This window comes from Mustela erminea, chromosome 20 (assembly GCF_009829155.1).
Source record: "Mustela erminea isolate mMusErm1 chromosome 20, mMusErm1.Pri, whole genome shotgun sequence".
NCBI classification, from domain to species: domain Eukaryota; kingdom Metazoa; phylum Chordata; class Mammalia; order Carnivora; family Mustelidae; genus Mustela; species Mustela erminea.
In genome coordinates, this window is record NC_045633.1 from 21499929 (window position 1) to 21523298 (window position 23370).

At 45.0% G+C, this 23370-nt stretch overlaps 1 protein-coding gene and 1 long non-coding RNA gene across 11 annotated transcripts in view; one reads left to right on the top strand and one right to left on the bottom strand.

Moving 5' to 3' along the window:
- Nucleotides 1–23370, bottom strand: part of ZNF75A (zinc finger protein 75a) — a 28278-nt gene that overhangs the window by 3192 nt on the left and 1716 nt on the right. For 2 of the 10 annotated variants that reach the window (XM_032327933.1, XM_032327932.1), the window contains exons 2-9: nt 22579–23105; nt 21262–21427; nt 20525–20616; nt 20126–20252; nt 18956–19047; nt 18565–18691; nt 16782–16892; nt 337–717 (exon numbers count right to left, since the gene is read on the bottom strand). In XM_032327933.1, coding sequence (XP_032183824.1) covers nt 638–717; nt 16782–16892; nt 18565–18691; nt 18956–19047; nt 20126–20252; nt 20525–20616; nt 21262–21427; nt 22579–22986 — 1203 coding nt within the window. In that variant the 5' untranslated portion in view covers nt 22987–23105 and the 3' untranslated portion in view covers nt 337–637. Of the gene's footprint in view, nt 1–336; nt 718–15838; nt 16605–16781; nt 16893–18132; nt 18305–18564; nt 18692–18955; nt 19048–20125; nt 20253–20524; nt 20617–21261; nt 21428–22578; nt 23106–23370 lie in introns of those variants that run through there. The other 8 variants (XM_032327929.1, XM_032327926.1, XM_032327928.1 and 5 more) reach the window with 7 other exon arrangements.
- Nucleotides 661–14395, top strand: LOC116581019. The gene is made up of 4 exons (XR_004281855.1): nt 661–739; nt 2584–2650; nt 3572–3633; nt 11330–14395. It is a non-coding gene; the product is annotated as an uncharacterized LOC116581019 (long non-coding RNA).

Sequence of the window (23370 nt, forward strand, 5' to 3'; positions counted from 1 at the left end):
TGCAATTTCTGCCCCACAGAATGGGCATGTTTAGAGGCAGAAGATTCTCACCTCAGAGCTTGCTCAGGTGAACACACATGCAGAACAGAACACTGAGGTTCCATTTACAGGGGATGACTGTTGCCTTTCCTTCATCCTTGGGAACAGGGACCTACTAAAAATTCCGTGACTCTCCACCCACCATCCTGCATGGGGGGAGTCAGCCTAACTTCGCGGGAAAGGAGCACCAGCAGCAAAATCGTTTCTCCACCCTCTTCCAGCAGTCTGTGCCCTCACCCAGGCCCTCCACAATGTGGTCTCACCTTCTCACCACACCTTGATCTCCCAGATACTCACTTGAAATCCTGCACCAAGGTCAATGCCTTCTCAGGGCTTTCTGACTGACATCGTCCCACAGGCTTGCATCTCACTATGCAGAATGGTCAGGCATTGCTTCAGCTCCATAATCTTCTTTGATCCATTTTGGGCTGCTGCCATTCACAGCAGGTGTCCCAGAGCTGGCTGAAGGCCTCATGAGGCCAAGCACTTGCTGGAGACTGCAGGCTGAAGAGCTGGCGGACATCTCCCACTTGCCAAACGCTTCAAGAGTCAGATCTGCCATCTGCCATCTGAAAGAATGTGATCAACGAAGAGGAATTCACCCCCAGTGGATGCTGAACAGTTCCCACAACTCTGAAGAATCACCTCCAGGGAGGCCTCTCCAATAAGCACCGCACTCTGGAAAGAGAAAGTGGCGAAGGTGAGACTTCACACCTACTTCATTTTCCTAAGTGTAGGGAAAAACGCACAAATTTTTTCAGGGGGCATATGACAGAGTGACACCTAATGGAAATAGCCCTGCCTTTGACCACAGGTGGTTCTGGTCTCCGCTCCTTGCTTCACTCCACACTAACTGATTTGGGGAAAATTATGCAACTTCTCTCAGTCTTTTTTTTTTTTTATGTCTGAAGATAATAATGCCTATATTTTAGGAATGAGAAAAAGATTAGAAATGCTATTTGTAAAGCCTCTAGCTCTGTCCTTGGCAATTAGAAGGTGCTGAGTTAATGATGTGTGGTCTCAAGAGAAACTCCATCTTCTAGGAATTTCTTCATGGGGTATCTCCCCACCTGACATGTATTTATAGATTCAGTGTCATTCCCCTCCAAGAATGTAAGGCTCTTGGTTAGCAGGAATCAGTTTGGTCATGACTGAATCATAGCACTTCCATTTCTGTTCAGTGCGTTTAACTGTTTGGCAAATGAGTGAATGGGTGAGAAAATACAAGGAAGACTGCGGTCATCAGACCTGTTTGATTGCCTGTTAGGTACTTAGGCATTATGAAGAAGAGGAGACGAAACTGGTCTGTTACAGATGTCTCTGACATCTGTCTTCGCTCCATTTCCACTACTTATATTCTAAATAGGATTGCTGAACATGAGCACTACTGATATCTTGGGCCACACAGGTATTTATTGTGGAAGGATGGATTGTGGTGGTGGTGGAGTGGGGGCGGGGGGGGGGGTAGGGGAGGTGAGGGGTGGCGGTTGTCCATGCATTATAGGAGACGAGTAGCTGCATCCCTGTCCTCCATGCACTTGATGTCAGGAGCATCTTTGAGGTGTGACCACAAAATTGGCTCCATTGTTACCAAATGCCTTTTGGGAGCAAAATCATCCCTGGCTAGGAACCCCTGTCTTGGGACAAGTGATTAGACCAGGCTGTATAAAAGCCTTCATCTCTCCATCTGGTCTTCCTTCAGAGTAGATCTGGACATTCTGTATATCTAATCCAGTTGTACAACAAGTCTCTTCCAAAGCCCTGGAGATTCCCTGTTGCCACTGAAGTAAAACACGCTCTCAAAGCGCCTTATCTAACTCCAACCAATACCAGGACGTTTCTGGTGGGTTGTCTTCACCGGCTTAGGAGTTCTCTGAGGGCAAGGGGAGGGTCTGAGTGCTCTTCCGAAGGAAAAGGCCTCAGTGAACGCGTGCTTCAACGCCGTACATCGCAAGGGCAGGAGGCTCGGAACCTTTCAAAGGTCTCTCCACCGGGAAATGCGCGGACGGGTGCCCCGAAGGGAGACGGGTGGCGCGCCGGCCACTTCCTTCCCCACACCCCCCAAGAGGGGCGAGGTCCCGGCACACTGCCACTCAGGTCTTCGCGTCCCGGGAGGGAAGACCACAGCTGCAGGATACAGGGAGAGGCCGCAGAGCTCGGGGCCTTCCAGACGGGAAAAGTCAGCTTCACAAGTGTCACCCACCAGCCACTCCATCTTTTCCAATGCGCTAGACTGAAAGCTGCCGCGGGGAATGCCGGGACCTTCGGACGGCCTGACGCTTGCGCAACGGCTCAGCCCCCCCCCCCCGCCCCCGCCACCAACGGGCGGGGCGGAGTACGCAGGCGCTTCCTAAAGGACCTTTCGGTTTCTCTGGTTTCCGCCTTCCGCTAATCGACAGCCCTCCTCACCAATGAATCGACAGGATCTTCTTGGTGTCGTGCCCTGGAGCCAATCGGGGTATTTAAGCAAACGGAGGGTGTGGAGAGCCGGGCTTTAGACGTTTTTAACTCTCTCCTATTGGTTACTGCTCTTCTGTTGGCCAGGCGCTTCCGCTTCCTGACTTGGATGGGTTTTCTTTCCAACACCGGTGTTGCTCAGAGGGTTTTCCAGGTATGACAAGTCATCAAAGACAGTCACGCTGTTGGTGTGCTAGGCACAACTGTAAATAAGTCCATAATAACGTTATCCTGACAACAATCCTATGAAGTCAGTAGTATTACCTTTTCCATCCTCCTGAAGAGAAAACCAAAGACTTTTTTTTTTTTTTTTAAAGATTTTATTTATTTATTTGACAGAGAGATCACAAGTAGGCAGAGAGGCAGGCAGAGAGAGAGGAGGAAGCAGGCTCCCTGCAGAGCAGAGAGCCCGATGTGGGACTCGATCCCAGGACCTGAGATCATGACCTGAGCCGAAGGCAGCGGCTTAACCCACTGAGCCACCCAGGCGCCCACATTTTTAAGTGACTGTCATGATAGGTGTAGTGATAGAACTCTCTTCCAACCCAGTGTTTTCTTCCCTGTTTTATTTTTCAAAATTCCATGAGTACCACAAATCATTCTCATGTTAAAAGGAATTCTCTCCCTTCCTATTTCCCAAGCTGCAATCTTTCCAGAGGAAATAACTTGTGTCTTTTTGTACTTTCCCAAATGCAATTTTGCCTATTTATCTTGATTTATTCTGTCTCACTATAATGACTTAATCTTTTTAAAAAAAGAATCTTTTTTTAAAAAAAGAATTTATTTATTTATTTGTCAGATCACAAGTAGGCAGAGAGGCAGGCAGAGAGAGGGGGAAGCAGGCTCCCTGCTGAGTAGAGTCCGAGGCCGGGCTCCATTCCAGAATCTGGGACCGTGACCTGAGTCGAAGGCAGAGGCTTTAAATCACTGAGCCACCCAAGCGCCCCAACTTCATCTTTTTTTAAAAGATGCTGCGTTTAGTCACATAACAGAATATATTCAACTCTCTATCGTTTCTTCTTTGATGTACAGCAAAATACTTTACTAATTTTCACATGTTTTTGTATTATTCTAGATTGGAGTATTCTGGATTTGTTTTGAAGAGGGAGCTGGTGGATTGCGATGTTGAGTGTGAGGGTAAGAATTGTGATCTGTGTTTTCTGACCCCTTTATCGATTCATCATTTATGAAGACACCAGTTACACAATGAAGGGGTAGCCCTCCATCAACATATAAATGGAGAGAGGTGGAGTATGACTAATAAATAGACTAATAAACCTCCCTAGAAAAACATTCCACTTTGATTAAAAATCACCTGTACAGTTTTCACTGAACACTCCCACATGCATTATTTCTTTAATCCTTATAATGTTACTGCTGGCTATTCTATTCATTTTACATATGATGAATGGGAGTGCTGGGGAGATCCGACCTGTTGGTTACCATATCTCCTTTGCACAATATATTAAAATGCCCAAGGCTCTAGGCTCCTAGTGTCATGACCTTTTTAAGGTTTCCTGATACCTCTCTATTCACAGGCCAGTGTAACTAGACCAGTACACTGACAAGAAAGAGAGATGAGTCTGATATGGGAAAAAACAAAACAAAACAAACAATGGCAGAGTAGTGCTTCTCCGTAACCCTAGTTGCATGTCTTCTCAGCCTCCTAAAATCTTTAGTGCACCCTTAAGGTCCCTGTTCTTCAGGATGTAGATGAGAGTGGAGTATGGGTGTTAACTATGTTAAGAATAAGAAATTGGTCTGACCAAGAAAGTAGCTGTTCTAGGTGAGATTTAGTCATCGGTAACTATCCCTGTGAGAATTCCTGCACCACCAGGTGGGACCTGTGGATTCCTAAGCCTTTGCTTCTCTCTATCCATGGCTTAGTAGATCCTTGGCCAACATCTGTAATGTAGATATAGTTAACAAGGACCAATCCTTGATGTATGATTGTAGGACGATGATTGTAGTCACAAAGACACTTAACTTTTGAAAAGTTTATGGTCATATGTAACTTTATCCAGGCAGGTACCTCATAAAGAAAGTGGTCAACATGGGGCGCCTGAGTGGCTCAGTGGGTTAAGCCGCTGCCTTTGGCTCAGGTCATGATCTCAGGGTCCTGGGATAGAGTCCCGCATCGGGCTCTCTGCTCGGCGGGGAGCCTGCTTCCTCCTCTCTCTCTCTCTGCCTGCCTCTCTGCCTACTTGTGATCTCTGTCTGTCAAATAAAATAAATAAAATCTTTAAAAAAAAAAAAAAAAAGAAAGTGGTCAACTGTCCCTCTGCCTTTCACAGAGGGACAGCTGTAATGTGGCAGGCATCTGAACTAGAGAATTGTCGAAAACGTTCTGCAAGGCAAGAGTTGCCAACTTCAAGCAGTCTTATCACTGCTTGACCACAGCATGGTGGAAGGCCAACAGATGACAAATGTGTGGCCAAGGCTATCAGTGCTAAGAGAATGCTCTCAGTGCAATGAGGGCCAGAACAAACAAACAAACACACAAAAAAGGAAAAATAGGGGCGCCTGGGTGGCTCAGTGGGTTAAGCCGCTGCCTTCAGCTCAGGTCATGATCTCGGGGTCCTGGGATCGAGTCCCGCATCGGGCTCTCTGCTCAGCAGGGAGCCTGCTTCCCTCTCTCTCTCTCTGCCTGCCTCTCCATCTACTTGTGATTTCTCTCTGTCAAATAAATAAATAAATAAAATCTTAAAAAAAAAAGGAAAAATAAAGGTCAACTATAATCTTATGGCATATTTGTGTACATCTCCAAGTTTTCTGGCTTCTGGGATTACTGTATTTTTTATTATCCAAATAATGAGATGAGCCTTCTTCTTCCATGGTTGTAGAATTTTTTTTTAATTTTTAAAAAGATTTCATTTATTTATTTGACACAGAGAGAGAGGGAGAAAGTACAAGCAGGGGGAGCAGCAGAGAGAGAGGGAGAAGCAGACTCCCCCCTGGGGAGGGATCCCGACGTGGGACTTGATCACAGCACCCTGGGATCATGACCTGAACCGAAGGCAGCCACTAATTGACTGAACCACCCAGGCACCCTGTAGGATGTTTTTGTTTCACATTTTTCTGCAACTTTTCATGACACATCTCATTTGTGATACACATCCAAGTTGATGCATGTAGCTCTACATTATTTTTATTGCTGTATTTATTCCACCGTACGACCACCGTATTCCTTCATCTGCTCTTCCGATGGTGAACATTTGGGCTATTTCAGTCTTCTATTATAAAAAATGCTTTTGCTGGGCGCCTGGGTGGCTCAGTGGGTTAAGCCGCTGCCTTCAGCTCAGGTCATGATCTCAGGGTCCTGGGATCGAGTCCCGCATCGGGCTCTCTGCTGAGCAGAGAGCCTGCTTTCCTCTCTCTCTTTCTCTCTCTGCCTGCCTCTCTGCCTACTTGTGCTCTCTCTCTGTCAAATAAATAAAAAATCTTTTAAAAAAATGCTGTTGCGAACATTACTGTATATGGGAATAGATGTATTTTTAAAAGACGTTTGGGCGCCTGGGTGGCTCAGATGGTTAAGCACCTGGCTTCGGCTCGGGTCATAGTCCCAGCGGCAGGATTGAGCCCTGCATCAGACTCCCTGCTCAGTGGGAAGACTGCTTCTCCCTCTCCTGCTGCTCCCTCTGCTTGTGCTCTCTCACACTCTGTGTCGAATAAATAAAATCTTAAAAAAAAAAAAAAGATGGGGTGCCTGGGTGGCTCAGAAGCCTCTGCCTTCCACTCAGGTCATGATCCCAGGGTCCTGGAGATCGAGCCCCGCATCTGGCTCTCTGCTCACGGGGGAGCCTGCTTCCTCCTCTCTCTCTGCCTGCTTCTATGCCTACTCGTGATCTCTGTCAAATAAATAAATAAATAAAATCTAAAAAAAAAAAAAAAAAGACTTTCTCTAGGGTATACCATGGAGAAATAGGTTATTGGTATGCACATCTTCAGCTTTGTTAAATAATGCCAAATACTACTGGCTCTATATAAAACTTTGTGGTGTTTTGGGGCACCAGGGGGCTCAGTTGGTTAAGCATCAGTCTTTGCCTCAGGTCATGATCCCACAGTCCTGGAATCCAGCCCTGCATCAGGCTCATTGTTGGGGAGCCTGCTTCTTCCTCTCCCTCTGTCCCTGTGCTCTCTCTCTAATAAATAAATAAAATCTTAAAAATAAATAAAATTTCCTTGTGCTTGATATCATTGTCATCTCTTGGTATTGTCAGTCTTTTAAATTACTACTACTTAGAAGGAATAAAATAATATTTCATTGTATCTTTAATTTGAATCTCTGATTCCTAATGAAATCTGGCATATTTTGATACATGATTAACAAAGTGTTTCTTCCAATTAGAAATTTAGACCTCAGGGCACCTGGGTGGCTCAGTGGGTTAGGCCTCTGCCTTCGGCTCAGGTCATGGTCTCAGGGTTCTGGGATCGAGCCCCGCATTGGGCTCTCTGCTCACTGGGGAGCCTGCTTCCCCTTTTCTCTCTGCCTGCATCTCTGCCTACTTTTGTTCTGTCTGTCAAATAAATAAATAAAATCTAAAAAAAAAAAAAAAAGGAAATTTAGACCTCAAATATTTCTCAGATCCTCTAGGAATGCTTTCACCTTCCTGGTTGTTATTTTATTCTCTGTGTAGCTCTGAGTCTTTCCACCTTTCCCAATGGGCCCGTTCTGTTTCTCCATGCTACTGCCACTCTTCCTTGTCTGCTTCTTGCTACATGCAAAGCTTGGGCACAGTACTCTTGTTTTGTTTTTCAAACAGGCTTCATTGGTGCCTAAGAATAATGAGACTATAGCAGAGAAAACTAAAATCAAAATCAGGAGTACTCCCTTCTCACTATTGGATATGGGTTTTACAGGGGTACCCCCACTGTCTCTTTAGTTTTGCCGGACATTATGTTTATGGCATCAGAGCATCTTCTCCTGTATTAAAATCCTTTTTTATTTTTTTATGATTTTATTTATTTGACAGAGAGAGAGACAGTGAGAAAGGGAATATAAGCAGGGGGAGTGGGAAAGGGAAAAGCAGGCTTCCCTCTGAGCAGGGAGCCCAATGTGGGTCTCGATCCCGGGACGCCAGGATCATAACCCGAGCTGAAGGCAGATACTTAGTGACTGAGCCACGAGGCTTTTGGGAAAGCCTCCTTTTTAAAATGTAATGTCTTCACTATCCTTGTCTCAGTCCCCCACTTTTCCCACCAGAAAAGCAAAAGAAATTAATATTATACTCTGAGATGTATATTACCTTACCAATAGTAATGCGGATGCTGGGTGTCCAGAAATGGGCTTCTAAATACCATTTGAGAAATGGCTGGGCTGGGGAAGGGATAAATACAAGATGGGCATTTCCTGTGGTGCCAGAAAGCACAAATTACTCAAAGAATTAGGGAAAAGTCAGAAAAAAAACGAAAGTTTGAATAGGCTCCCAATGATCAAATAGCAGACAATTTAGTAATAACAGATTATAAACCACTGGATAAAATAGGAAACCTTGATTCTGTAATACAGAAACAAATGAATAAATTGACTTTCATTAGTAAGAGGGTATTTACCTAGTTTCAAATTACTTCTCCATTAAACAGTTATTAATTAGAAAACAAAGTTAAAATGGAAAAAATACAGGAAAAGCCTAGCAGATGCCACACTGAGTGATCCAAGTAATACCATTAGCAAAGGGACAAACTGAAATATAGATCACCTGTCTTTGCTCAGGCTGCCATAACAAAATACCACAGAGTGGGTGACTTCAACAGGCATTTATGTCCCCATGTTTCTGTAGGCTGGAAAATCAAGGATAAATATTGTGGGAAGATACATTTTATGGTGAGAGCTCTTTCCTCACAGATGAACACTTTGTTCACACACGGAATATTCTCTGAATGGGTGTGGAGAAAACTTTTTCTTCCCCTTTTTAGAAGGTCACCAATTTTATTGGATTCGGTGCCTGCCTAACCCTAATTAACTCTTAAAGACCGTATCTTCAAATATAATCACATGGGGGACTGGGGGTTCAAAGAATTTGAGGCGGGTAGATGACGCAATTTAGTCCACAGCAACACCCGATGGGATACAATGAGCAGAAGGTAACATCACTGCTGTGGTGTTCCTGCCAGACATGCAAAACTTGAATCTAGTTAAGAGGAAGAATACAGCCCAGATTGAGGGATGTTCAATAAAATAACTGGCTACTGATCTTAAATGTCAGCACTATGAATGCCAACAAGACTGAGGAACCATTTGAGACTGACAAAGATGTGACAGGAACCTGGTTGGTTCAGTCAGAAGAGCATGCGATTTGTGATCTTGGGGTTGTTAGTTCGAGTCCCACACTGGGTGTCCAGATTATTTAAAAAGAAAGTATTAAAAAACAAGAGATGACTAAATGCATGTATATATCTTAGCAAAATCTTCTTGCTATGAAAGACCTTACTGGAACAAACGGCAAAAGCTAAATGCAGTTTGAGGATTGGATATCATGAGTTAATGTTCATTTAGTAATTTTGATGACTATATTGTGGTCCCATAGAAGAATGCTCCTGTTTGGGGGAGATACTGAGATATTTGGAGGACAGTGTCAAGTCGTCGATGTACTCTCAATCAGAAGGGAAAAGTTCTTTGTATTATGCTTTCAACTTTTCTGTACCTTCTTCATTATTTCAAAAAAGACAAATATTTTTTGAAACAAGCACAACCTTCACAGTCAAGAGTATGTGGGTTTGACTCCGAGGCCTCCGCTATGTACTCTCAAGCAAGTTTCCTCCTGTGCGCCAACGTGCCCATCTTAAAATGGGAACAGTATAGGCTGTTGTTGAGTAGATGGGGTGATTCTGACAAAGAGGTTAGATCACTGCCTAACACATGGGAAGGACCAGTAAAGTTAGCTACGGTGATGTAGTCAGGTAAACGACCTCTTCACCAAATGATTAATGGAGCTTGCAAGTCAGTTTGTAATTGGACCCACATGCTAGAGAATAAACTCGCCAAGCCAGACTCACTCTCCATTTCCTATTTCTCACCAACTCCTTTATTGCAACATCTCCTAATCAGGGCAATGGAATTGAACCTCAGGGCTGTGAAGACAGGAAAATTATTGACTCCCTGCATTGGCAGGTTCAAAATTTGGTCCTTTTGACTCAGGTTTTCATAGAGACTCCACTCCATTATGAGGCACGGCATGGCTCTAGATAGACTCTATGGTTCACATAGACTCTATGTGACATGCCCTTCAATTCATTTAAATCCACTTACCAGACTAGCATAGCCACATGCTGGCCATCTTCCATTTACTTAGGTTCCTGAAAGATTGCTCTAGTTTTTCTTTCTCATTTTTCGAATTTCCAACTGAGCAAGACGCCAAACCTACTTTTTCTTCTGGAACTCTGGAAATAGAACTTCAAAGGGCTTGCCTATTTAATTGCTTCTTTCCCAGTTTTTATTTTGTGTCACTGACGAGGGACTCACTACTGGGAATGGAATATGAACACACGTGCCGTCTGCCGTTGAGGACGATCCCTGTGATCCTTTCACATACCACAGTAGTCAGCCTCCTCCCTCCTGAATGTTCATAACAGAGAAAAGCAGCCAAGACTTGCTTCTTAAAGAAAATCCCGGAGGTTGTAACTGCCCACAATTGCTCGGTTTTCTGCCGATTCCTCCCCTTAATTTCACAGTTCACAATCAGTCACTCGTGGATTAGCTACAGCATCAGGAGTTGGGTTGGCTGCCTCGGATCATGAAAACTGGTCCTGACCTGCAAGCACTCCCCAACTGTGACTTTCTGTTCTCAGTATTCTTTATAGCCTGAGCAATATGGAAAGATGAAAATTAAAAAAGAAGAAGGAGAAGGAGAAGGAGAAAGAAAGAAAAGAAAAGAAAAGGAAAGAAAAACCTGTAATCCTAAATTTTTGATCTTGGTAGAGATGACTAGATGTGTTTTTAATTTTTTCTGGAAGATAGTTGACAGTGAGATTCTTTTTTTGTTTTTTAAGATTTTATTTATTTATTTGAAAGAGATCACAAGTAGGCAGAGAGGCAGGCAGAGAGAGGAAGGAAAGCAGGTTCCCTGCTGAGCAGAGAGCCCAATGTGGGGCTCGATCCCAGGATCCTGGGATCATGATCTGAACCGAAGGCAGAGGCCTTAACCCACCGAGCCACCCAGTCGCCCCAACAGTGAGGTTCTTGAGAGCTCCGTTTGTGGCTATCTTGCTTCAAAGTTCCAAGTTACTATTTCTTTGTTTAGAAGGATGAAGTCAGAGAAGAAGTAAAATGAAAATACCTCCAGTCAGAAAGATTAAGGTATTTTGATCAAGTTAAGATGAATCTTATCCCTGAATCTTAGAACAGGAACACTGGAGCTTGTAAAAATGAGTACTGTAAAAGTGCCATTTAACTAAAAAGGATTAGAATGGAAATACAACTTTTCCTTTAAGGAGGGTAAGTAGTTATGATGCTGGCTAATGGTCGCTCACCACAATTAGAGGATGAAGGAAGTGTTTAAGCATTTTTCCTGAACTCATCCCCATAAGCCATTATTCCTTAAACTACTAACATTTAAAATATTTTTAATTAAAAAAAATCTTTCTAAACTGAAGCATATTTTTCCTATTTATGAATATTAAAGATCCTTCACTTTTTTCTTCAAATGTTTGACACTGTTCAGTTCTTTATACACAAGATGGACAAATTCCTAGTGTGAAAATTATGGTTTTGAAAATCTATCCATTGGTTTAAAAAATTCGAAAGTAAGCGTTCTTACTAAGTTTTCTCTTAAGGTGCAGAGTATCCAAATACTATAAAACTTACTGTTGTTTTGCTGCCCCCCGCCCCAGGAAGGGAGGAGGGGCTGAGAGAGAGCCCAATGTGGAGCCCAACCCGGGATCTATCTCACAACCCCGGGATCTTGACCTGAGCTGAAATCAAGAGTCAGACACATAACCGACTGAGCCTCCCAGGCACCCCATGAAGCTTCACGTTTTGTGTTAGGGCCAAGATCAGTGCAACCCCACAGTCATCGTCCTGCTGCGGTCAAAGTGAGATCCAACTCTGACAGTCTGCCTAACTCTGAACCTCAGCGCGCTGATTCCTCTCATGAGAGATGGGGTGACTGTTTTAAAGTGAAGTGCAGGCATTCTCAGATGTGGGTGTGTTGGGTGGGGCACAGGAGAAAAGCCTCATGGACCCGGGGCTGCAGAAAGCACTTCACAATAGCCCAGGACCACTGCCCCCTGGGGGAGTCCCACACAAAGGAAAAGCTGCACATAGCCACATGGCAGACGACTCAAGAGTACCCCAGCCTTGCTCCCCATTGAACCCACATAAGAAACAACCGATAAAGGTGACAAGTGTGGAGGAGATTTAGGAACAACAATACGCTTTTGTCCAAATGTTTTGTAAACAACCCTGGAAAAACAAAGTGTGAACAAAGGCTCAACTTTCCTACTTGAAAGCACTCCAGAGTCTCCATTCAGGTGAGACCCGAGAGAAGCAACGTCAGTCCTTCAGCAAAGAATCCTCGCTAAGCACCAAAGGTAAAGTCCGGACAGGAAAGTACACACACAGCCTTGACCCATTACACGAGAGTGCAACTGGCAGGGAAATGCAGACGGTGATCAGGAAACATGTGTCTGTGGAGTGACTCGAATGAATGTTTAGAAAACCCTTTACAGACTTCAAACCTTCCGTGGTATCCCAGCTGTCCAGCTTGATCGAAAAGGCTGCTTAGCACTCCGGCTCTCAAGGTCTCCAGGGGAACTGACCACTCTTCTTGTGGTTCTAAAACCTGGTAAGCCCGAGCACTTTTAGTTTGATTCCAAGCTCTCCTCCTGTCCTTCCCCTCCAGCTAAGACAGCGGACGTTCACAACATCGGCTTGAGATTCCAGAGGAGTCTGCTTAATGGTGGGGAGAACTCTGGGTCTAGCAGTCCCCACACTGTGCCACAGTGCAGGGAAGGAGTTGAGGATTTGGGGGTTACACTGGTCCCTGTTCTGTTCTTAGAACCAAGCGTGGAGCCACTGTAAAGCTGTTATCTGAACCACCTGAAACGAAGCAACTCCTGGTTTGTCCTAGAATCCTTTGGCTATAAAAGGCATTGCCAAGAACATTAATACTAACGTTTCAGGCTAAACTGAAGGTTGTGTGTTGCAGTTCATCTTTAAACCAAGCCTCAACAGGGGTGCCTGGGTGGCTCCGTAGGTTAAGCGTCTAACTTCTGCTCGAGACGGTCCTGGCATCCATCCCCACATCGGCTCCCCGCTCGGCAGGCAGTCTGCTTCTCCCTCTGTCCCTGCCCCCGCTCATGCTTGTGCTCCCGCAATCTCTCTCTGAAATAATAAAATCTTTAACAGAAAATAAACCGAGGTAAATAGATTTTGATTCTATGTTGTTTTGGTAATCTCTCATCCCTGTGACAAGCCTACAGAAACTCCTTCTTCCCGTGTCCACATGTCCACCCCAAATCCCAAGCATGACTGGTGAACGTTGTACTACTGGTTCTTGGCTATGGAGACAAAACCGACAGAGGCTTCTCACTCCTCAGCTGCAATTTCTTGCTCCTGCTTTCCTGCATGACCTTCCTCTAGTCCAAGAGGGCAGTTCCCTTCCTCTCTACATCAATCAGGACAAATCTGCTTCTGCCCTATGTCCTGTGTTTTCTGAGGCCAACTCACAGAAGGTGCAAGGAGGTAGTCACCACACGATTGCTAAGTCTACTACACTCACAACAGGAACGAAAGGCAACCCCTTCCCTCTCTGGAGCCCACTATCAACAGAAACACATCTTTATGCACAAAAGCAGCAGAGCACAAAGGAACAGAGAGCAAGGGAAGGGGAACAAAGCCAGAGAGCGGCGGATGGTTGCTTTGTCCACCTGAAAAACTGACCAAGCGGGGCTTGTCTCAGGTAAAAAATCAGTCCTTTCCTATCACCTCATCTTGTAGGCTCCTCAGTGTGCCTATCAGTGTTACATGAGCTCAGTGCAGCATCTACAGGAAGGCAGACCCCTTCTGAGGGCCAAAGTCCACATGGACCGACCCAGAAAAGTTTCCAGAGCTCTAGTAGAACAGCGTCTCGACGTACGGCCAGGTTAAGCTGCGGAAATACACGACACCAACATCTCCACAGTTTAACAGAAATTTATTTCTCAGTCCTGTAAAGTCTGTCACAGGTCTGGGGGACTCTCCAGGACAACTGCTCTCCACGTGGGGGGCTCAGCACTCCAGACTATTCTGACCTTGCGACCCCTGTTTCTGTAGAAAGAACACTATCGAGTTTTGCACCAACAAAGAAAGGCTTCAGCCCAGAAGTGGGGCTTCCCACAACCCATCACCCACAACCATCTCATGACCCTAACAGCAAAAGGCAGCAAACTATCGCCACTCTTCTCCACACTCTTCACGAGAATACAAGTCCTGCGAGCGCATGTCTTTGGCTCTTTTGTCCACTACTGCATTCCCAGTCTAGACCAAACAGTGCCTGGGCACCTAAGAGGCCCCCCTGAGACGGAACAAATGTAACACCAGGAAGATGTCCGCACATGGCCTGGGATGAGACAGGGTAACCAAAGCCTGAGGACGAGGCCATGGGTAACAGCTATGCAGACGAGAGCTTCAGAGCTGCCTGTGCCTAGGAAGGAAGACTTGGCGTAGTTCATCTTGGGCAAGAAAACAAAATCCTGCCAAGAGCACCGGACCCACAGCTCAGGCAACTTACACTGTAACGTACTGAAGCCAAGGACCAAACCAATGGAGCATAATCACCACCAGCCCTGCTCGACTCCTCAAAGGAGCTGAAAACAGCCATAAACACAAGTGCTTCCCCCCTGCGGTCAGTCTGCCCAGCACATCACTGGGGAGCAGGGGAAAGGGAACCCAATGCGTGTTTCGGGAACCAATCAAGCCATAAGAATGTTTCAAACTCAGTAGACACAGCACAAGGTCATCCAGCCCGGCCCTGCAGGGAGAACGTGCACATCCTGCTCATCCTGCCTTCGGGCCTCCCTGACGCAGCTGACAGCCAGCGGACCCAGAGCAACAGGGTCTTGAACAAGTCCCTGCATCAGAGCCTTAATCTCATTGTGAGGTGCTCGGGAGCTCATTTAACCCCCTTCCTGACACGACCTAAAAGCTCTAACAGGAGCACATGGGAGTCACTGCTGTAGACAGTAAGAAGATCCACAGCCCACAGAGGAGTTCCGCCATCTACCGTTCACCCCCGAAGGCTGTTGTTACATGCTGTGTACAAAACAGACACAGGGAGACCCTGACAGCTTCACACCGGTTTACAGTGTAAGACAACCAAGGTGAATGCAGATTCACCCGTCCTTGTCCACCACTCAGCACCAATTCCCAAACTTTGTTCCTGGGAACCCAACCTTCTGGCACGCCCAGTGAACATCCTGCCTGCAGCACAGCTCCAGTTCCTCAACATAACTCTTCCCTTGTTCTTAAAAATAAACAAAGCCAAAGGAAAAGCAAATAAAAACGTGAGAAGTTCATCCTGAACTTCCATTAATTTTCTTGTAGGACTCCAGAAAGTGCTATCTTTAATGTTTTATCATATGAGATTATAAGAAAAGGACTAGTCTCTTTTATTGCAGAAAGTTCTTTTTTACATGTACTCCATGGCTAAACATTCCAACCCGTTTCCATATGATCTCATTAAAGAGGTTTATCTTTTTCAAACACCACCAATGAGGTACAAGATAGTGCATTATTTATCTGGCAAATTCCCTAGTGCTGAAGTAAACAGTATTTCATCACAGTAAAAATGGTGCTAAAAGGATTCAAGAGCTAAAGTTCCTAAAATGTTCAAGAATAAACTTAAGTATGTCCAACGTTGGGAACAGTGTCCAATGACAAGGGAGGGGAAGAAAATCCAACTTGGTTCTGGGAAAATTTGACAATAGAACTCATTTTTGTGTCATAGGACTCTTGAAATTGGGAAGCTTACAACCTTAAAGGCAATGGTATCCAATTAATATGCAGGTTATTGCTTTTTCTTTTGGAAGACCATGCTACAAATGTTTCTACCACTGTGTTTAAAAGTGGCTGGGAATTCAATGCAAAACCAACAGTATCTACCCTCTGTGGTCACAGAAGACTGAGTCATGTACGCATCTCCATTTAAAGCTGAATTTGCTATTTCGTCAGGTTCAACTACAAAAATGTTTCCCTTACTGAGAATGTTCCTGCAACACCTTTCTTGCTAAGGAATTCCCCAAAGGCTACGTGTAAAAATGTAAGTAGTATAAAACTACTTATAGAGATCCCTGCAGTCAACCTTGATTCCTGTGAAACACGTTTATATCACCAAATTTTCCACTGATGAAGAATTATTCATGCTTCATAATTTCATATATTTTTCATAAATCTCGGGGTTAACCTCCACTTGGCGAACTTCTTCAGAATGAGGACACTGGACAAACATCCATTCAGCGGTGGAGTTTCTGGTGTCTAAGAAGGCTTGACCTCCTGCTAAAGTTTCTCCTGCATACGCTACAAGTGTATGGCTGCTCGCCTGTGTGGGTTCTCCGATGTTTGATAAGGTGGGAGTTCTGACTGAATTTTTTCCCACACTCGTGACATGTAAAGGGCTTCTCTCCAGTGTGCGTTCTTTGGTGTGTATGTAAATTTGTATTTTGACTGAAGCTTTTCCCACACCAGGAACACTTGTACGGTTTTATTCCTTGGTGTGTTGTTAAGTGCTTATTAAGATCTGAACTCCATCTAAACCTCTTATCACACTGCTGACACTTATATGGTTTCTCTTCAGTGTGAATTCTTTGGTGCTTAATGAGGTCAGAGCTAACCTTGAAGCTTTTCCCACATTCCTGGCATTTAAATGGCTTCTCTCCAGCACGAGCTTTCTTGTGGAGATCCATAAGTTTTAGCAGCTCTTGTTTCCATGTTGAAAGTTTCTTTCTTTTCTTCACGGGAAAATCTCTTTGCCATTTCCCAATCTTCTGTGTATCACCATGATTTTCTTTGCCTGTGGTTTTCTGGGGAACTTTCACCCGGGTCTTTTTCGATACTATGTCTCCTGGCGCTTGTATTTCTAAGTCAGAAAGACACACAGGCTGATGGTTTTCAGTGTCAGTTTTGACCTTTAACTCTGTGAGAATAAACATAACAATCAGCCAACTGTATGACAAAGCAAAACTACAGGAATAGAGAGAAAAATCCAAAGATTACTGACTTACAAAATACAAATAAGCAGAATTTTAAATATTAAGTCCCTGCAAAGGTTGCTATCAAAGGCACATTTGCCCTCTTCCCATGGTATACTTACCTGAAGGCAGCTCTCCAGGATTGTTCTTGAACTCCAAAGACCCTTGAACCCATGGCTCTTCCCCATGCTCTAGGTAGGAGATCACTTTAGGTTTGGGGAGCACAAATAAGGCTGTGAAATGGAAAAAAGGATGTCAAGGACTGGCAACTCAACAACTGCCCACAACTCCATACTATTTCAGGAAGGGCAAAGGAGAGTTTACAGTGTGCTACCCAAATGGTCAAGTGGGTAGACTCCCCTGTCCGCTTTCAGGTTTTATCCTATAATGCATTTGTGGATGGAAACACAACGTGGAGACTGAGAAATAAACCTAAGCTTGACGCATGGAGAGGATAAAGGGCATGGGAGTCCCTCTACAGTGCCCTCTTCTGTCACCAAGATGACCCCATATTTGAACAAGCTTGAACCAAACCCCAGAATCTGCAGGGAATGCAGTTACTCCTATTAGTTCCTTAGGATGAACCCAAGTCTAGCAGAGTGAGGTAAAGTTCAGTGAGCCGCAGGTCTAATGCAGCAGTGATTTCTATCCTAATAATTGTAACTTTTTACTTAGCTCTTCAGCACCACACACTGGACTAGAAAGGATTTCTTACACTGCCTAAGTCACTGGTTCTTGTCCAGGTGGAAGAAACAGACCAGAATCACTTAATGAAACTTTTCTAAATATACATCGCTAAGTTGAGAAGGTATTCATCTGTCATTCCATTGGCAATGTACTGACTAGCTATAACGTGCCAGAAACTCTCTTTGGGCTAATGGTATAGTGGTGATTAAGCCAAAGCACCCTGATCTCATGGGAGTTCACCTTCTGGTGGGAGAAGGAGACAACCCAAGAGCAATAAATAAAGTTCTCAGCACACAGTAAATATTCTGTGGAAAACTAAAGCAGGACAACCCAGCATTTTGAGATTCTGCTTCTCTGAAGCTTCTTCGGAGGAGGTAGTACGGAAGGCCTCTTTGAAAAACTGGAATTGCGGCAGGAATGTAGAAGTGAGTTTCGCCATGGGGCAGAAAAGTGCGCCAGGCAGAGGAAAGGGGATAGTAGAAACGACCATGGCAATTTCAAGAAACAGAAAGACCAGCAAGGCTCAAGGGGACTGAGCGAGGGCACAAGTGGCAGCAGGTGAGGGCAGGGAGGGGAGTGGGGTCAGATCCCGGAGGACCTGAAGCACTTCAGGAAGGTGCGGATTTTATTCAGAATGTGGTGAGAATTCACCATATGGTTTACAATGGGAAATGTCATGATTTGACCAGGTTTTTAAAAGATTCCAGCTGCTCTGTGGAAAAGAGTGTGCGACAGCAAGAGGCAGGGCCACCAGTCAGAAAGTGCCCAGGTCAGGCTGTTACACACGCTGCTGGCTTAAGCCAGGACGCTAACAGCACCGGGAAATGAGGCATGGCTGTGCTCGGGCTACACTCTGATGGAGCCTGAAGGACAGTGACGCATTAGCACGCGGTATGAGGGCGAGATCACGGTAAAGGATGACTGCATGTTCCTTCCTCGTAGCTGCTGGGTGAATGCTCTTGACCGAGAAGAGAGAGCCACAGAAACGGATTTGGGGAAGGAGAAAAAATAAATCAAGACATCCACATAGCACACAGAGTGAGCACCTGGACAAAGCTAACCAAGGGACCTGGATACACCTTTCCCCTGTCCACACACCATCTAGTTGAAAAACAAGCCATTATCGGAACACAGCCTCTCAGGGGAGTACATTCCCAGTAAGCAGAGAACATGACAGATTACTCAACTTCTACCCAATGGGAGAGGGAGGGTCTTTACCTAGAGAGATGAGAGTCTCATAGTTTTCCCGCATTACATCATTGTAGAGGGCCTTCTGAGTGGGATCCAGTAACTCCCATTCCTCCTGGGAAAAATACATGGCCACTTCTTCAAATGTCAACAAGCTCTAAAGAAGACAATGGGCTTCAGCTCAATACTTGCACTACAGAAGTTCTGGCCCATAAACTACATGGCAGGCCAGACTGAATGAATTAATAGCAGATAATTTTTTTACGTGAGAAGAGAAAGGAAGGAGGGAGAAGAATCAGCAACAGAGTAGGAGATGCCTAGTTCCTAGAGAGAACATTGGCACACGTGAGCACCTGCTGGGCAGGGTGGCTCCTGGGCAACAGGGAAAGGCAGCCCTCAACAGCTGGATCGCACAGCTCACCTGGGACTCAGGCAAGACGAGCTGAGGTGCCACTGTCCAGTCTTTGGTGTTTATCTGCTCAGGAAAGGCTAGGATCTGGTGAGCAGGCACAGCTGTGGGTGGAAAAGAGCCAGAGGAAATTTCTCTTGCTACTGATTACAAACATCCTTAGCTTATTTCTAAAGTACAGATAACCCTGATTCTTTCAGGAGAAATGAACACTTTTAAATCTGCTACATGTTACCAAGAAGTGGCCTTCTCATCTTAAAGAGGAATCAAGCATCTACCAGCCTCTACAACAGGTTCCACAGTTCACAGTCTTTGGTTTCATGAGTGAAAGCCGCAAAAGGAAATGTGTTTTTTCCCTCATGTATTCCTCAAAGTTGGGCAAAATTAGAAGTGTTTAAAATTGCAGAATTCTGTCCAGTGTGCCAAGGATGGGAATGGTAAAGCAGAAATTAACTTGATTTCAAGAAACAGCAATATCCTGTGAATAAGGAGCACTAAACAAGGGCACAAGTAGCAGATGAACAGGGGCCAGATCTTGGATGATCCTGTGTACCTCGATGAGGAATTTGGATTTTATTCTGAATAAATGAGAAGTCACCGTAAGATTTTGGAAAGGATGACATCATGGTCAAATCAGGGTTTTCAAAAACCTTGGCTGCTGCATGGAAAGCAGACTGTGGCCAGCTTAGAGTGGTGGCAGAAGGTGCTAGTTAGAAAGTACTGAGGTGGGCCTGATGACACACTCTTCTGGATTAGACCAACATGCTAACAATTCAAGAGGATGAGACATGGTTGGACTCAGGCTATACAGTGAATGTAGAGCCAAGGGGAAGATTAGGAGTGGCGTAGGAGAGCATGATCAGAGTAAAGAATGACTGCAAATTATCTGACCTGAAATATTGGGCGAGTGGTTCTGCTCATTATGGAGATGGGAAAAGTAAAAGTAAAGATCTGGAGCGGGGGGGGGAGGGAGGGATCAAGATTTTCAGTGTAAAGAATGAGCATGTGCACTTGAACAAAGCTCCCAGGTGATCTGGATACACCTTTCCCCTGTCCACACACCATTTGGTTGAAAAACAACCCGTTATTGGAAAACAGCCTCTCAAAGGAGTACATTCCCAGTAAGCAGAGAACATGACAGATTATTCAACTTCTACCCAATGGGAGAGGGAGCGTCTTTACCTAGAGAGATGACAGTCTCATAGTTTTCCCGCATTACATCATTGTAGAGGGCCTTCTGAGTGGGATCCAGTAACTCCCATTCCTCTTGGGAAAAATACATGGCCACTTCTTCAAATGTCAACAAGCTCTAAAGAAGACAATGGGCTTCAGCTCAGTACTTGCACTACAGAAGCAGCCCTACCGCCTGGCCCATGGTCGACCTGGGCACTCAAGGAATTAATAGCACATTTTTTTTAAAGTGAAAAGGCAATAAAGGAAAGAAGCAAGGGATCATCAACAGCCTAGGAGGTGCCCAGTTTCCCAAGGAGAACATTGGAGCTAACATGCCTGTGAGCTGGGCAGGGTGGGTCCTGGGCAGCAGGGAAAGGCAGCCCTCAACAGCTGGATCGCACAGCTCACCTGGGACTCAGGCAAGACGAGCTCGGGTGCCACCGTCCAGTCTTTAGTGTTTGTCCGCCCAGGAAAGGCTAGGATCTGGTGAGCAGGCACAGCTGTAAGTGGGAAAGAGCCAGAGGAAATCGCTCTCACTTCTGTCTGTAAACATCCTTAGCTCATTTCTAAAATACAGATGATCCCAGTTCTTTTGGTAGATTCGGGACACCCTTAAAAGTGTGTGTGGTTCCCTGAAATGGGTTTTATCATCATACACAAGAGCCAAGTACCTACTGGTCAGAAGAATAGGCTCCCCAGTTTTCATGAGTGAATAAATGAAAGACAAACTTATTTTCTTCTCATGATGTAAATTGTTCTAAGGCAAAAATTGAATGGATTCAAAGATGAAGTACTCAAGTTATACAGTGTACAAGAGGAGATGTAGTTGGGTTTTTGTTTTTAATCATTTATTATTTTTCTCCTGGTACAGAATTGTGTTCACATTCTGCTAGTGCTTTCTAAGGAACAGAGCTCATGGGGTTATTACCAGGGTTTTGTAAGCAGAACGTTCCTGTACCCTAGGCCAACACCCGGCTTCACCCACAGTTGGTGCTCTACTGCCACCTAGGGGACATCATAATTGCTAACATGGCTGTGTCAGCCTATCCACATGGCCAGGCATCCGGAAAATGCTCACAATGTTCTGGCTGAAAAAATTTCTCTAACAGCTCCCAACAGAAGGGAATTATCATGATGTGCCTTACCCATCTCACATACAGGCTCAGTTCCTGTATGAGTACTCCTGCTCAGCTGTTCTTGCAGACCCTGGTATGTTTTCCAGAATTCTTCATCCTGGGCCATGCCCACTGGCTGAGATTCTGCTGTTCCTCCCAAAAGCACTGCCTCCTTTCCCAGATCTTGGACTGCAACCTGGAAATAATCCCAATCTGTGTTACCACAAAAATTACTTTTGGTTTTGAGGTTGATTGTAAAAGGAGGAAAAAGTGAACAGTCCAGATAGTGGCAAGTGTGTCACACTGAAGGAAATGACAAAAAGACTTAAAGAATTATCAGGCCACCACTTTTCCACAGAGAGCTACCCACAAAATGTTGAAATATTAGGATAAAAGGGGAGGAAAAAAACGTGGCTACTCCTACTCCTCTGACACAGCGGGCCCGACCCCTCTGCATACAGACCAACTAAGATCACTAGCAAGACTACACAGGCCACCTGTTCTCATGCTACTTTTGACGGGATTTCTCCCTTGACTTAGATCCTTCCTTAGTGTTTGTCTTCTCAATTTCTCAAAAGATTAAAGAATTGAATAAATGCAGTTGTCTCCTCAACCATATTATCCACCATGGCCAGGGAACGTTTTCATAGAACACAGATGAAATGGAAGAAAGGGGAAGAAAGTCTGGCTCCAACCTACCTCCAAAAAATTTTGGCATTACACATATGCCTGCATTGTTTCCTTCCAGCAGGCCTGAAGCCAGCTGGCTCTGCTACCTGGCTAAGGACAAACTCCCCGCTAACCAGAAGAGCCAAGGACCAACCATTGAGAGCACCGTGGAGGCTCTCACCTATGAGTCAGACGACACTATCCCTCAATATCTTTCTTCTCTCCGCTACTCTGCCAAGATTTTCAAAGCTGTTTCCCTTTATTCTGCCTACTTTTCTCTCCCTTTGCATTCTTCTCCCATTATTAGGGTTTTCCTTCTCTTTACTGTCTCTGCTCAACCTGCATTTTAAGTGTTCTCCCTTTTTCAAGTCCTCCTTTCCCTCTCCAACCCCTTACTGCCTTTTATTCATTTGGAGCTCAAAACCCTGTCCTTGTACAACCTAAAATAGGCTACTACCCTCAATTCAGTCTGGCTCTAAGGAGCACAAAAGGAATCTTTCTCTGCCAAGGGTCTGTGAGACCTGTGGACTACTGCTAAGTCTGTGGTTTTTGGTCCTGCCTTAAATGTCCTCCAAAACATGAACAGTGACCGAGTTGACCTTATTTCTCAATTAACTGCCCCCACCATGTCAGCCTTCATTCTATTTCACTGCACGTATCCGGAATCTTCCTTCTCACCCCATTCCTCGCGTGACCAGATTCCCTCTGCAAGTGCTCTACCAGGGCCACAGCCTCCTCAATGCTCTGTAGATGGTCCTTCCTTATCCGGCTCTGGGTGTCCCTGGGTAGAATGGTCACAAACTGTTCCAGCACAAGCAGTTCCAAGATCTGGTCTTTTGAGTGGAGCTCTGGCCTGAGCCACTGACGGCATAATTCCTGAAGTTGTCCAACAATTTCACGGGGTCCTGATGCTTCATGATAGCAGAAATTCCGGAAGTGCTGGCGACAGCTTTCAGGACTGGGATTGTCCATTTGTGCAGTACATTTCTTACTGTGACTGGAACTCTCTATCACAGGCCCCTTGCTTTCTGACAGAACTTTGATCTGAGGGTTCAAACAGTCAGCCACCTTCAGATCTACCATCATTATTTTGCTGCAGGAACAGTTTTCTTCTTTTCTTGGACACCCCAGCAGCACAACCTTCACAAAGTAAGACCTGGTCAGCTCGGGAACAAAATCAGTAAAATGATCTTCTTCCGAAAACACTGAGAGCAGAAAAAAAGTGCGCATCAATAAGAAAGTCATATTAACTTTACTATCCACTACTCCTAACAGGAGAAAAATGATGAAAAAAATCTGCCTTCCTTTTTTTTTTTTTTTTTTTAAGATTTTATTTATTTATTTGACAGAGATTACAAGTAGTCAGAGAGGCAGGCAGAGAGAGGAAGGGAAGCAGGCTGCCTGCTAAGCAGAGAGCCTGAAGCGGGGCTCGATCCCAGAACTCTGGGATCATGACCAGAGCCCAAGGCA